The 14,375-nt window shown below is 38.1% G+C and overlaps 1 protein-coding gene and 1 long non-coding RNA gene across 4 annotated transcripts; both read right to left on the bottom strand.

The window, feature by feature from the left end:
* Positions 1 to 542: 542 nt before the first annotated feature.
* LOC121912700 (CD209 antigen-like protein E) lies at positions 543 to 6,187 on the bottom strand. Of its 2 annotated transcripts, XM_042435033.1 has the most exons (8): positions 6,163 to 6,187; positions 5,851 to 5,929; positions 3,981 to 4,106; positions 2,840 to 2,914; positions 1,876 to 1,935; positions 1,583 to 1,734; positions 1,308 to 1,432; positions 543 to 1,216 (listed from the first exon to the last, which is right to left on the bottom strand). In XM_042435033.1, exons 2-8 carry the CDS (start codon positions 5,867 to 5,869, stop codon positions 1,021 to 1,023), a joined length of 753 nt encoding a protein of 250 aa, XP_042290967.1. In that variant the 5' UTR covers positions 5,870 to 5,929; positions 6,163 to 6,187; the 3' UTR covers positions 543 to 1,020. The 2 variants fall into 2 exon arrangements, with proteins under 2 accessions (XP_042290967.1, XP_042290968.1); XM_042435034.1 differs by lacking the exons at positions 5,851 to 5,929; positions 6,163 to 6,187 and adding an exon at positions 5,055 to 5,120.
* A 1,536-nt stretch (positions 6,188 to 7,723) lies between these two features.
* LOC121912713 lies at positions 7,724 to 10,633 on the bottom strand. 2 transcript variants are annotated; one of them, XR_006100136.1, is made up of 3 exons: positions 10,117 to 10,633; positions 8,040 to 9,402; positions 7,724 to 7,809 (listed from the first exon to the last, which is right to left on the bottom strand). It is a non-coding gene; the product is annotated as an uncharacterized LOC121912713 (long non-coding RNA). The 2 variants fall into 2 exon arrangements; XR_006100137.1 differs by having other exon boundaries at positions 10,345 to 10,633.
* Between the last annotated feature and the right edge of the window lie 3,742 nt (positions 10,634 to 14,375).

Genomic DNA, 14,375 nt, shown 5'->3' with positions numbered 1-14,375 from the left:
TGTATTGTTCAGTTTTGCTCTGTTCTGTCTGTTTTTGTCTTGTTCCATTTTTCTGTGCCGGCACATCTGGATCTTTATTAAAGAGACATTGTTCAGTTTGTTCTGGCTGTTTTGTCTTGCATTTGGTTCTGTCTCCTGCTACTACCCCTGACACCCCGCTGCTCTGTTAAGGGTTGTGAACTTCCAGGTCAATGTCTAGTATAGGAGGAGGAGGATGTTTTTATGTTTTAGCTAGATGAGATGTTGGTCTATTTTTAATTAATATGAGACAATATGTAACATTTCATATTCATGAATGCAAATTTAGAAGTACAGCAGATGTGGACGTACTGCCCCCTTCTGGATGTATCTTTACTGTGAATCTTTGCTTGCAGAATATTTTTTTTAATCTGTTTTATTGCTGTGGTCTTTTTACCTTTTTTTTTATATATTCAGTTGCAAGTTTCTTTAGTTACAACATATTCTACAGCAGGAAAAGAAAAAGTTTTGTACTACTACTGTACTAATTGGAGCAGGAAACACAACAAAGAAGACAGTTGAAATGAGATAATAATACATTTTTATTGCCATGCAGACCCCTTTGAAAACAATATGTAAGATCATATTTAGCACAAATTATGCACAATCACTGTCTGTCATGATGAACATTTTACCACTTGAACTGAAATGTTCATCTATTATTATATTTTTGAAATATATGACACATGTATGTTTGAAAAGTTTGGACAGTTTGCTGCACACAATGAACATTTTGATGTTCATGTCTGACAGTTATACTGTTCAGTAGAGAGACGTGAGAGTAGAGACACTAATTCAATGCATCACTGGATCATCTGAACATATTTGGACTCATATATTTGAAATGACAAACAAGAAATGTGAATACAGTTGTGAGAAAATGAACTGCAGGTTTGAGAATAGCACACTGTGTTGTAAGAATCATGATTTTTATTTGATAATTGTGCCAAAGCAACTGATAAAAACTGTAAATAGACTGAGAAGTCTGAGCTCAACTGGATTTCAGAAACACATAACCCTACTAAATCCTTTTTCTGCTTGTTTCCCACAAATAATTCTTTGAGGCTCGTCACAGGATTTATCAGACCAACAGTTCAGCTCTGCAGGTCTTCCTTTCTTTCCCATCCTCACACAGTCCTCTCCTTTAGGATTTTCCCTGTCCCAATTGTCCGGCTCACGTTTTCGCCAGAAAGACAAACTAAAGGATGGAGAACAGAAAGACTTGGCTAAATAAAAACGAGTTGATTAGATTTTTTTGATTTTTAGAAATGTTTTCACAACAATCAAACCTTGTGTTCAGTGGTGAGTCGTCCACCCAAAACCATTTGCCCTCTTCCTTTGAGTCTGTCAGTCCGATCCAGAACTTGTCCTCATGATAGTTCATTTTGTCACTCAGTTCCTTTGTCAAGAATATCTGAAGAGGAAAAGTTGGTGAAATGATGATATGTAACATGACTTTTCTGTGCTGAGACACCATGTTAACTGCTTCAGAAACATAAGGATGTGATAAAATGCACAAGAACACAGTCAGTGTGCTACATGAACCTGCTGCAGTGTTTTATACCTGCTCATCCCAGCTGTCTATCTTCACCAGGTCTCCTCCGTGACTTCGGCAGTAACGTCTGCTCTCTTCCCAGGATGAAGTTGTGATGGAGAAATAATAGCACTTCCCTCCACGTTGCAGCCAGCCTTTGTCACATTTCAGGCATGAATCATCTTTGAAGAGATTACAGCAAGGAATTGAGTCAGGTGGAACAAATAACTGTTTATCTAACTTTTGTTACCTGTCAATCTATTATAGCTTCTATAATCAGCATCAGAGGTTAAAAAAGTGTGAAGGAAGAATCCATAACTTACTTGGTATTATTTCAGGAGGTTGTGGACAGGAAGGTGGCACCATCTTTCTAGAGAGTGTCTCTGTTGAAAAAGAAAGGATAAAAAAGAAATGTCACTTTCATCATTCTTATTTAGAAATGTTGCTCCCAGCCTCTCTGACATTTCAGGCATGAATCACCTTTAAAGAGATTCTCATGAAGACTTCAGTGAGGTTTAACAAGTTTATATTTGTGTAATTTGGGGGCAGCAGAAACTTTGAGGAGGAAGAGTTTGAATCTGAGAGCAGCTGAAACAATTAGAACAAATTAATGAACCTTCATAGATACAACATGCTGCCTTTGAGCAAGGCACCTACCTTGCAACTTACTGACACATTCAGTATGAGCTGATGCAAAATAAATAATAAAATAGATCCCATCTGACTGACTGTATCTGTTGTTTGTGTTTGGGTCTGTTTGTAGTATTATTAGAGGGTGTAACAGCATCAGAGAACAAATGTGAAGGGAAAATGCATTACTTATTAGAGCCTGTCTGTTATGAAAATAATTTAGAAAATCAATTTCAGTTGTGTTAACAAAACTGTTCACACTATTGTCAACATAGAAAGAGCAATTACATAAAAATACATTAATAACTGGGATCATTGGCCTACTGAAGTTAGGAGGACAATCCAAGCTCCGCAGCTAAGAAGATGTTGGCTCTCCACCGGCAACTTCCTCACACACTTACATGAACACAATGGCTGAACACATTTCTCAATGTGATCATTGTAGAGCTCTCAGTGGCTAGAATGCATGGTGCAAGTGAGAGAAGTGTTACACAATGGACAGGAGCCTATGATAAGGTCTGTCTGTCTTCTATCTCTTTTTGATGCAGGTATGATGCTGTAATGTCAAGTTAAGTCCAAAACCTCACATTTTAAGATGACATTTTTGTGTTGCATTAGTTTGTCAACATTTACAAACCCAAACTCTGACAGTCTTACCATTGAGATGTCTTTGTACATCTTCGTACTTGGTTTTCAGCATTTGGAGACTTTCCTTGGTTTGCATGTCCATAGCTGATGGGGGGAAAAGAAACACCTCTTTTTGTTAATCAGTGCTTGATAATGAGCAATGATGACAATCTAGTTTCACTGAAAAACAAAACTCACTAATGTTACAGCTTTTCTCAGTAGCTTTGGCACAAATAACTCTATAATGATAAATTTCATAACTCTTAAAAAATGAAATTCTTCAATTCACAGGTTTTCTAGCATCAGAGTATGCATTTATTGTTGCTTTTACACATCATTCAAAAGTACAATTATGTTAAGCGGATCACTCTACTGTTTCATTAGAAACTTTGTTCCTTTTAGATGAGTTTATGTTCATTGTGTGAATCTTCACAGGCATTATTTTAAGTTACACAATTCACTGTAAATCTTGACTTTTGTATCAGAAGATTTCATGGGTCACATTCAGTTGGCTGTAAAGGATATTTGATTTTACTGTTGGGTTAGTGTGTGTTAATGAGATTATGCATGTCTCCAAAATGAAAAAAAAGACTGATTAGTATTGTTTGATTTAATAATTCATGCTTGCATGTTGTACACCCACAACAATTATTGAATTATTAAATCAAGAGCACAAATTACTAATTTGAGATCACAAAATGATTAAATAAATGATTAAATCAAGTGCCCAAGTACTTATTTTTGTGGACTTGTTAAATACAGGTTCCATCAATAGTGAAATAAGTGACCTGTGTGCATGTACTATAGAGGTAAAGGGACTCTGGTCATAAATCCTTCGACATTTAACTGTCTTGACCTGAGCAAAGACAATAAGAAACATCATTTGCTGGCAGAGAAGCACTAATTGATGAAGTTACTTTGACAATAAAGATAAATATCTTGAGTTGGTCTTTTGCTGGACAGTTGAAGTGCAGCACAGTATAAAATGATTTGGTGATTTATTTCTTAGTGTTTTGAGAACTGCAACATTGTTTCAGAAAATGTGCTTTAAGCAACTGAGAAAAACTGTAAATGAGTTGATTAAAGTTTTTCAGGTAAGTTTAGTTATTTTAGATCCGCCACCTGATTGTTCTAAAAGTAAAACTACTTTGATAAAACTGTACAAACTTACAGACACGATAAATAACAATGAGAGCGGCAACCAAAAGAGCGCTGAGAACCAGCAGGGCCACTCTCTCTGATGTGACCTTTGACCCTCCTTTTGACACTGCATGTTGTTGGGAGTCAAGAGCTTCACCTATTACAGTTAGAAGAGACTGAGATGTAAATTAGACTTGAGTTTGGGTACAGAGTATTGACACAATAACATGCACACTTGTACAATATAATGCAGCCAGACTTAAAGGACGGATTCCCAATTTTTCAAATCTGTCTTAAAACAACAGTCAGGAGCCCAAATGAACATTGAAACATGTTTTTCTTTCTGTAATCATTTCTCCTGTTCATACTGACCATTAGAAGATCCCTTCATAATGAACTTAAAATGTAAGTGATGGGGGACTTTGATGCTAAAAAGACTGTAAATGTGGCAGATATCCACTTGATATGACTAACTCAGACTGCTGAAGCCTCATATAAGCAGATAAACATTTCCATAAATGTTTGCACAAAACAAGGACTGTAGATTTTGGCCCCACTTACATTGTAAGCATATTTAGAAAGGATCTTATAATAACCAGTATGAACAGGTGGAATGATTAAAGTGAGCAAAACCTGTTTCAATGTTCGTTTGAAAACTGACTGTTGTTTTAAGACAGACTTGAAAAACTGGGAACCCGTCCTTTAAAACCTCTCTGACATAATCTCCACAGAAACAGAATATTATAAGGTAGCATTTTTTGCAGGACTGGTGTATTAGAGGATCACACAGATGTTCATATTACTGTACCTGCAGAAACCTTAACGTTGAATTATTTTCTGTGCAATTTTGGATTTTCATCTTTGCATCGTTGAAAAATCTTTTATTAAAAAATACTACCAAAGACAGTCAAGATTTCAACACTAAGGCCAGTATTTATCCAACTGATGAGAGTAAAATTCTGAACTTAATTGAAAGATAAAAGTAAAAATCCTTCACTTTTACTCAAACTAAAGAATAAAAACTATTTATCTCCTTTTAATTTCTTTTGACTCAAACACACTCCTGGTTGCATACAAATAACAATCAGCAAGACAAGTAATTTACCAAAAGGTAAAGAGACCTTCAGACTTGATACTTTGTGTGTCAGATAACTTAAAGTTCTTCAAAAATGTTCTTCATGGGCTTTTTCTTTGTTGACTGGCAGGTAACAGTTAAGAAAACAGGAGAGATTTAACAGGAGAATGAGATGACATGTACAAATAAAGCTGCACAAACACGGTCTGATTAAAAACTCTTAAAGTTACATTATATTTGCCATAAGGTTTGGTCAAACCTGGAAGTATGTCTATATTTCATTCAGGCAGCTGAAGACTGTGTGACGAACCTCTTCTGCTGCTGTTGAAGCAGTAAAACAGGCGTACTTCCTAATTATAATCCAAAGTACACTAAATAGAAATACGACTTTACCTCAAACTATTCAATTAGCATATCTGTAAATATAGCTCAAATTTATATGGAAAAAAAATCTGATGAATTTGAGAATTCTGAAGTTGCAGAAAACAGTTTCATCAACTTAAAACTGGTTTTCAAGAGGATCTTGTGGCACGAATGACGTGTGATCAACCGGTAAAGAAGTTTAACCACAAACTTGGCTTACTTTGTAAAAACAGGAAATACTTATTTATAGGTACAACGCTGAAGATGGTTTCAAGCACATTAAGATAACATGAGGATGCAGTCTTTTAGAAGAAGAATACAAGTTTTTCTCTTGGAAAAACAACAATTTTGTTTAGACTGGTGGCTGTTTGCCTGATGATGACCTCTGGGGTCTGACTGTAGGGTCAGAGGTCATCATTCCCCTCCAAGTAGATTTACCACCACCTCCATATCTAGTTTTTACCTTCTGTGTGACTCATCATGCAGAGTTTTCAAGATCCTGACTTCAGAGTAAAGGGTGACAGTCACTGAGGAAGCTTTCTCTGCAACAAAAGAACACAACACTAAACTGCTGTTGGGTCCTTTTGAAATAATCTGTGAAGATAAAATTTCCATTTATCTTGTAAATGTTCATATTTTACTCAAGTTATAACATAAAAACACCTTGTGGAAATATTCGGTATCTTTTTGAAAAGCTTTGGCATAGATAGATAGATAGATAGATAGATAGATAGATAGATAGATAGATAGATAGAGCATTGTATTTAAGACTCACCGTTGACCTTTCTCCACTGCTCTCTTCAGGGTTGTGAGCTTCCACATTAATCTCTGGTATTTCACCACTGTGTGAAAAACTTCCTGTCACCCAGAAATGTTTCCACAGCAATCACACCTTGTGTTCAGTGGTGAGTCATTCACCCAAAACCAAAATGATGATATGTAACATGACTTTTCTGTGCTGAGACACCATGTTAACTGCTTCACAATCACAAATATGTGATAAAATACAAAAGAACAGAGTCAGTGCTCTACATGAACCTGCTGCAGTGTTTTATACCTGCTCCTTCATGCTGTCTATCTTCACCAGGTCTCCTCCATGACTTCGGCAGAGATGTCTGCTCTCTTCCCAGGATGAATAATTGGTGGAGAAATTATAACACTTTCCTCTAAATTGCTCCCAGACTTTGTCACATTTCAGGCCTTGAATCATCTTTAATAACAACTTAACAACAAACATATAGTTGATACAGAAAAATAACACTTTATATGAGTACTGCTATCACTATAAGAACATGTAAACATGGTTACAAACTTTTTACTTTGGAAATAATTTAATTTGATTGATTTCAAACTAAAGAATAAAAACTATTTATCACCTTTTAATTTCTTTTGACTTAAAAACACTCCTGGTTGCATACAAATAACAATCAGCAAAACAAGAAATTACCAAAAGGTAAAGAGACCTTCAGACTTGATACTTTGTGTGTCAGATAACTTCAAAAATATTCTTCATGGCCACTTCCTCATTTGTTATCCGCCTTCCTGTCTTCACTCCTTTAATGGTATAATTGTGGATCTCCTCACACCCAGTGCCTGCCTTTCTTTCTTTCTTTCTATTTTTCTGTTTTTCTTTGTTGACTGGCAGGAAACAGTTAGGAAAAACAGGAGAGATTTAACAGGAGAATGAGATGGCATGTACAAATTAAGCTGCACAAACACAGTCTGATTAAAAACTTAAAGTTACATTATATTTGCCATAAGGTTTGGTCAAACTTGGAAGTATGTCTATATTTCATTCACAGCAGCTGAAGCCTGTGTGACGAACCTCTTCTGCTGCTGTTGAAGCAGTAAAACAGGCGTACTTCCTCAATTATAATCCAAAGTACACTAAATACAAATAAGACTTTACCTCAAACAATTCAATTAGCATATCTGTAAATATAGCTCAAATTTATATGGAAAAAAAATCTGATGAATTTGAGAATTCTGAAGTTGCAGAAAACAATTTCATCAACTTAAAAGTGGTCATCAAGAGGATCTTACAGGACGAATGACGTGTGATTAACTGGTAAAGAAGTTTAACCACAAACTTGGATTACTTTGTAAAAACAGGAAACACTTATTTATAGGATACAACAATAAAGCTGGTTTCAAGCACATTAAGATAACATGAGGATGCAGTCTTTTAGAAGAAGAATACACGTGTTTCTCTTGGAAAAACAACAATTTCGTTTAGACTGGTGGCTGTTTGCCTGATGATGACCTCTGGGGTCTGACTGTAGGGTCAGAGGTCATCGTTCCCCTCCAAGTAGATTTACCACCACCTCCATATCTAGTTTTTACCTTCTGTGTGACTCATCATGCAGAGTTTTCAAGATCCTGACTTCAGAGTAAAGGGTGACAGTCACTGAGGAAGCTTTCTCTGCAACAAAAGAACACAACACTAAACTGCTGTTGGGTCCTTTTGAAATAATCTGTGTAACTGCGGAAGATAAAATTTCCATTTATCCTGTAAAAGTTCATATTTTACTCAAGTTATAACAAATGAAAACACCTTGTGGAAGTATTTAGTACCTTTCTGAAAAGCTTTGGCATGTATAGATAGATGGGTGGATAGATAGATATATAGACAGAATTGTATTTAAGACTCACCATTGACCTTTCCCTGTATCATTGGTTCTGTCCCAGTCTTGCTCTACGTCCCTCCACCAGTCCACCAGGTGCCCTCTGACTTTTTCCCAGTTTGTTGAACTGGACTGAGTGGCAGTAGGCCCTGCAGGTTGACACTGAAGTTTGCTTTCACACTTATCTTCAGGAAATGTGACTGAAGACTGTTGCTTGCTACACACTGACCCTCATAGATATTATGTGTGAAAGTGAACTGAAACTCAGAGCAACAGTTGTCTTTTAGTCCAATTTTATTGTTACATGCAGGCCACTCCTCTTGACAAACTTGTTGTCTGATGTTTATGTCAACAGCAATGTATGTTTGAGTTCTTTAAGGATGCTAAGGTTGTCAATGTTATGTTGAGGTGTTTGTGCTGTTTCTGCTCAGTGTGACTTGTGTATTTAAGTTATATTCATGTGTATGCTGTGTTTTTAGTTTTCAGTTTGCCCTGTGTTTTTCCTCTTGTGTTCCCAGCATGCTTTTCCCTCCACTCTTCCCTCTTCACCTGCCCTGCTCCATCTTCGTTAGCCCTGCCCTTTTCCCAGTATCTTCCCCAGCCTATCAGCTTCTTTCCCATTTCCTGTTTTATCCCCTCATTCCCCTCACTTGAGTTTCTCCACCCACCTCCCCACCTGCACCTCATCTCCTCTTTAGTTCAGTTAGTGTTTTAGTCCTGTGTTTCAGTTCAGTTTTGCTCTGCCTGTTTTTGTCTTGTTCCATTTTTCTGTGCCTGCACATCTGGATCTTTATTAAAGAGACATTGTTCAGTTCGTTCTGGCTGATTTGTCCTGCATTTGGGTCCATCTACTGCTACTCCCCCTGACAGAAAGATCCAAGCAGTCATGGACCCAGCAGACATTCACCAGCGCTGCTTGCCTTTTTCCTAGCATGATTCTGGAGTTACACAGGATGTCTTTTTAAATGAATAGCCAAACTTCCTTAAATCACCTTCTGTTTACTGGAAGAAGGACCCTGAATTTTCCCAAGAAGTGACTTCCTTCAGGTGGAAATACAATTTAAATCCTGCCCTCCCAAGTCCATCATTCCAGTCTCCCATGTTTCCCTGGGGTCTCCCAGTTCCTCCCTGGAGCAGCTGTCTCCCAGTCTGCTAGCTTTGAGCCAGCTAGCCAGCAGCGGATCCTGTATTCCCTCATGACACTTAGGTGGAGCAGCTGAGGAGCCACCTTGAAGTCTAGAGCCTTTTCATCTTCATGGGGTACTGAGGAGTCTCCAAAAGGAGGCATGGTCCCCTTGGCTCCTGATACTCCTGGACTCTCTCAGCAGTCCAGTGCCACAAGGTCTCTGCTACTCAGCACAACTACTGAGGTCCAGTCTGTCTTTGCTGACCTGCAGCAACAAAGTGAACAACAGAACATCATCAGAAATGATTCTGCACCCTGACTGGCATAGCTTAACCAAATATACATTAAAATAACTTAAGCACAGAAGTAACACCTCTCCTACTCAGTCCAGTCTTCACCAAACAGAGAAAAAGTCTGAGAGCATCTGGTGGACTGGTGGACAACGGCAACTAATGAATATAGAGTCAGACTCTCTAGAGCAGGGGTCGGCAACCCGCGGCTCTTTCAATTCTCTGCCCTGGCTCCCTGTGGCTTTGAAACAATAAATAATAGCTATTTAATTTTAATTTATTTTATTTTATTTAGTTAGTTTATTTTAATGTAATATTTGTTATTTTGGAGAGTTAGGTGATCTTGTAATATGAAAATAAAACGTGTTTTAATATTTTGTCGATCGAAATATACGTCACCTGCCGGGCCGTTGCCGGGCAACAGGTAAGTGCATTTTTTGAGCGGTCTACCCCGGTAAGCTAACGATGGAAAAATCCTAAAAAAAGATCAAGATTTCTGATGAAAATAGAACTTTTAATGCTTTTACTGTTGACGAGAATGGTTGGCAATGGTTGACGAGAAATTGGCGAACAACAACAAATGAAACCTTGAGAGACATTTCCAAAGCAAACACTCAGCTTTCGCTGAAAAATACCCAGCTGGAGATGATCGAAAAAGAGCAGTTTCGGAACTGCTGCGGAAAACTGACCAGAGCAAAAACACTTTGAGGAGGTGGATGAAGTCTACAAATTCATGCACTTCGGTTAGTTTTGTGGCAGCTCAGGAGATCACCAGGCACGGGAAGCCGTTCAGCATGCTGCTTCTGATCTCCTTTGAGGTACATCGTACATCCACACAGGTTGGAGTTTTGCATAACATATCTTAAAACTATCTTAATGACCTGTCAGGCAGATTTATGATTAAAAATACTCCTGACCTTAATGACAGTGCTGAGTCTAACGGGGGACTATATTAGCCTCACAGTTTATAATACCCCCGTTAAGTTTCCTTTATATCGCTGATAATAGTGACAGCCTACAGTCTCTGCGTTGTGTTGTGATGATGATGATGGTGGACTAACGGCTGACAGTTAGTAACATCAGTTGACTCCAACGAAGACACCCAGACAGCTCCGATGTCGATTCAATGATGTCTGTTTATTGCTTACAAGCACTCCGGGATCTGGGGGATACAAGCCCGGTCTCAGTAAAACTATTTAACATAAATAAAATCATAATCAAAGGAAACTTACAATACTAATAAATGATTTCTGTGACGAAGCTTAATAACCGTTAAATAACAAATTACAGAGCCAACGGTCTAACCTTGACCAGGATCAAAAACACTATATTACAGATTACACAAACACACTATTGATACAGATGAATCAGTTCACATAGATAATCACTCTGAATGTCAATATAATTATAATTAGTAATAAAGTCTATCTCAGGTCAGCTATACATTATTATTTACAGGTTTCCATTTAATAGTCACACACTCACCTGGGGGATACAAGCCCGGTCTGACTTGTTCCCCCGGTGATGGGCTTTATAGCTGCATCGTTACCTTGGATACTATGTAGCCAAGTATTAAATATAAGATAACAGCATAAAATAATGAAAATAACACAAATATGTACACCTTACAAATATTAAATAAAGGTAAAATTACTGACAAAATTCTATTCTATATTAAAAGATTTTGCTGTTAGACATAGTGACCATTTAAAGCACAACTAATTTATTTAATGTAACATGCAAGAGGCGTATGTTACATGAGCATATCACTATTATATCTGCAAAATATTAAATTCTTAAAAATAACTTTAAAAAAATCATTGTACATATGGCAGAATAGCAAAGCATTTAGTCAGTCTGTAATGGCAGACAGGTTGTCCATAACGAAGTTGACAAACTAACTAGCAAAAATATGTTTTCCCTTAAAATATCAAAAAAGTTGTTAATGTTGAATGAATGAATATTTTAACTTAAACCACTGATTGTTTTTTTGTTTTTTTGAGAAAACACAATACATTCATACGTTTTTGTTTATGCGAAATATGCACCCCTAATTAGATATTCACTCATAAGTGAAACTATAAGTGGTGTAATCGTCATTTTAGGGATCAAACAGATTTTGCAGCTCCAGGTGGGTTTTATTTGGTGGGAAATGGGCTCAAATGACTCTTTGTACGCTGAAGGTTGCTGACCCCTGCTCTAGAGTCTCAAGAGTCAGTAACAAAACATTTCATATTCATGAACACAAATTTAGAAGTACAGCAGATGTGGACGTACTGCCCCCTTCTGGATGTATCTCTACTGTGAATCTTTGTTTGCAGAATATTTTTTTTTAATCTCTGTTTTTATTGCTGTGGTCTTTTTGACTTTTTTTATATATATTCAGTTGCAAGTTTCTTTAGTTACAACATATTCTACAGCAGGAAAAGAAAGAACTGGAGCAGGAGAACACAACAAATAAGACAGTTGAAATGAGATAATAATGCATTTTTACTGCCATGCAGACCCCTTTAAAAACAATGTGTCAGATTATATTTAGCACAAATTATGTGCAATCAGTGTCTGTCATCTGTTACATGTGATCCCTTCCTTTGTGGAGCATCTTGAAGAAACTACATTTTACTACATTCAACACAGTGAAGCTACACAGCATCACTGTGTTGAATGATGTGTGTGCAGAGTTTGTATTCAGGGGGAAAAGTCTCTCTGTGCTCACCTAAAATCTGACTATAAGGTGTGTATCTACAAACATGATTTGTGATATCACACTACCACTACCACTAGTTTGGGAAACCAATCGTGGTCCAGTATGAAACAACACAAGTGTGATGTGGAAACTTGAAACCTGCAGCACACAAACACTGAGAATGGACTTTTCAGTGGATTACGAGACATCTTGTGTCCAGCAGTTAAACTTTCAAGATGAAAAATATTTACATATCCAAAGATTTCCCAGTGAAAGGAGTGGATGTCATCTATCAAACAAGTCAACTTAAATCTGCATTCATCTTTTTTGCCCCTTGGTGGCAGCAGAACAAAAAGTGAACAGGATATTAAAGGACTGGTTCACAATTTTTAAAGTCTGTCTTAAAACAACAGTCAGATGCCCAAATGAACAGTGAAAGAGGTTCTCAGTAATCTGTAATCATTCCTCCTGTTCAAACTGGCTGTTTAAAGATCCCCTTCAACTGTGCTTTCAATGTAAGTGATGGGGACCAAAATCCACAGTGTGTCCACACAGTCATTTTGTGTGAAAATTCATTTAATAATCATGTGGAGCTTATATGAGGCGTCAGCAGTCTGAGTTAGTCATATCAAGTGGATATGTGCCCCAACCTGCTGTATTCAACCTTTACTGGAAGTGTGTTTAACTCGCTGCAGAGCTGTGCACCTACACACATAGTGAGGGCAGAAGAAGTCACACTGAATGATGTTGATTCACGTTTATGTGAAACATGAACATGTATTGATATTCTTGGCTTTTTGCTCTGTCCTGCTGAATGTCCATGTCTATTACAGGCCATATCCTGTCATTTCCCTACAGTTAAAATGCTGTCAGGAACCATTAAAGAGAAGCACAGAGAATATTTCATTCCTCACCTCCTCCTGTGATGTTCATTCTGTCTGAAAGGAGCTTTAATCTTGTTTAAATCATAACTTAGAAACATAATATTTGATAAGAGAGCCTCTACTTTCTAACATTCCCAGTACAAAGTCATATATTTGTAGTGATATGTTCTTATTTATGGAGGCAGACACTATCAAATTTTTTTTTATATTTGAATTTTAATCAGGTATTTTGTTCAATTCGGGGGCAATTCAGAGTTTCCAATCAGCCTAACCTGCATGTATTTGTGTTGTTGGAGGAAACTGGAGTGCTGGGAGAAAAGCCACACAGACACGAGGAGAACACGCAAACTCCACACAGAAATAAGCAGCTGGTCAGGTGGAGGTGTTTCTGGGAGGCTGCAGTGCTGATAACTGAGCCAATGTGCCGCCCTGAAGAGGGAAGGAGGTTAGAAAAGATAGAGGGAGGACTGGAGAGAGGGTGGGGGTGAGGGAGGAAAGGAGGGAGGATAGAGAGAGTGAGATGGAGGGAGGGTGGAGAGGTGAAGGGGGGAGGAAGAGGGAGCTACTGCTGTCCGGCCTGTGCTGAACAACCAGCAGCTTCCTCCACGTTACTGTCGCTGTCACACTTCTTCTTCTTCTACATCCAGCTCCAAAAAGCTTTTTTCTTCTCAGTCTTCTCCTCTTTTTCTGTCTGTTTCTTTTCTTTCTTTTCCTTCTTTGTTTTTTCCTCCTCTGTCTGTCTGTCTTCGCCTTCTTCTTGCGAGACCAGGAACATCTGAACATCTTCTTCTTTTTCAAATTTCCTCCAGTTTCTTCTTCTCCTCCATCTGTTTAACTCTGGCCTCCCAGGTCTCTTCTTTCTCAGCCAGATCCTTTGTGAGTTTCTCCTCCAGAGCGTCGCACTTGTTCTGCCAAGTTTTCTGGCTCTGGAGGAGTTCAGTCTCTTTTCTGCTCAGCTGGATGGAGATCTCCGTCAGCCTCTCGGACAGATTCTTCTTCTCTTTCCTGAGCGTCAGGATTTCAGTGTCTCTCTGGTTGAGCGGCTCTTCCAGCTACTTCACCTTTTTCTGCCACTTATCCTGAATCTGCAGCTTCACCTGGAGCGTTTCATCTCTCAGCTCTGAGGCCGCTACTTTGCCTGCCTCCCATCCTGCTGTCATGGAGGTGTACTCCTCCTTCCAGAAGTGCTCCATTTGTGGGGTCTCCAGGGCATTCTTTTGGAGACGTATCTCTTTAAGATGATATATAGTTTCTCTTTTCATGTTCCTCTTTTGAGTTCCTCTTTGCTTGCTAGATCTGCCTCCAGCTTGTTAATTGTTACTTTGGTGTTTCGTAACTTGCGTTTAACTTCCAGAGGCTGAAAACATGATCGCTATTA

This window comes from Thunnus maccoyii, chromosome 15 (genome assembly GCF_910596095.1).
Source record: "Thunnus maccoyii chromosome 15, fThuMac1.1, whole genome shotgun sequence".
Lineage (NCBI taxonomy): Eukaryota > Metazoa > Chordata > Actinopteri > Scombriformes > Scombridae > Thunnus > Thunnus maccoyii.
Note: the sequence above shows the minus strand (reverse complement) of the source record. Positions and strands in the feature narration are given on the sequence as shown.

What these genes read in the sequence shown, in the direction of transcription:
- LOC121912700 (XM_042435033.1), bottom strand. An exon ending in TGTACAAAGACATCTCAATG is followed by an intron (nt 1,936 to 2,839) that starts GTAAGACTGTCA and finishes CTTTTTCAACAG; the next exon opens with AGACACTCTCTAGAAAGATG. An exon ending in GACTCACCACTGAACACAAG is followed by an intron (nt 1,217 to 1,307) that starts GTTTGATTGTTG and finishes TCCATCCTTTAG; the next exon opens with TTTGTCTTTCTGGCGAAAAC.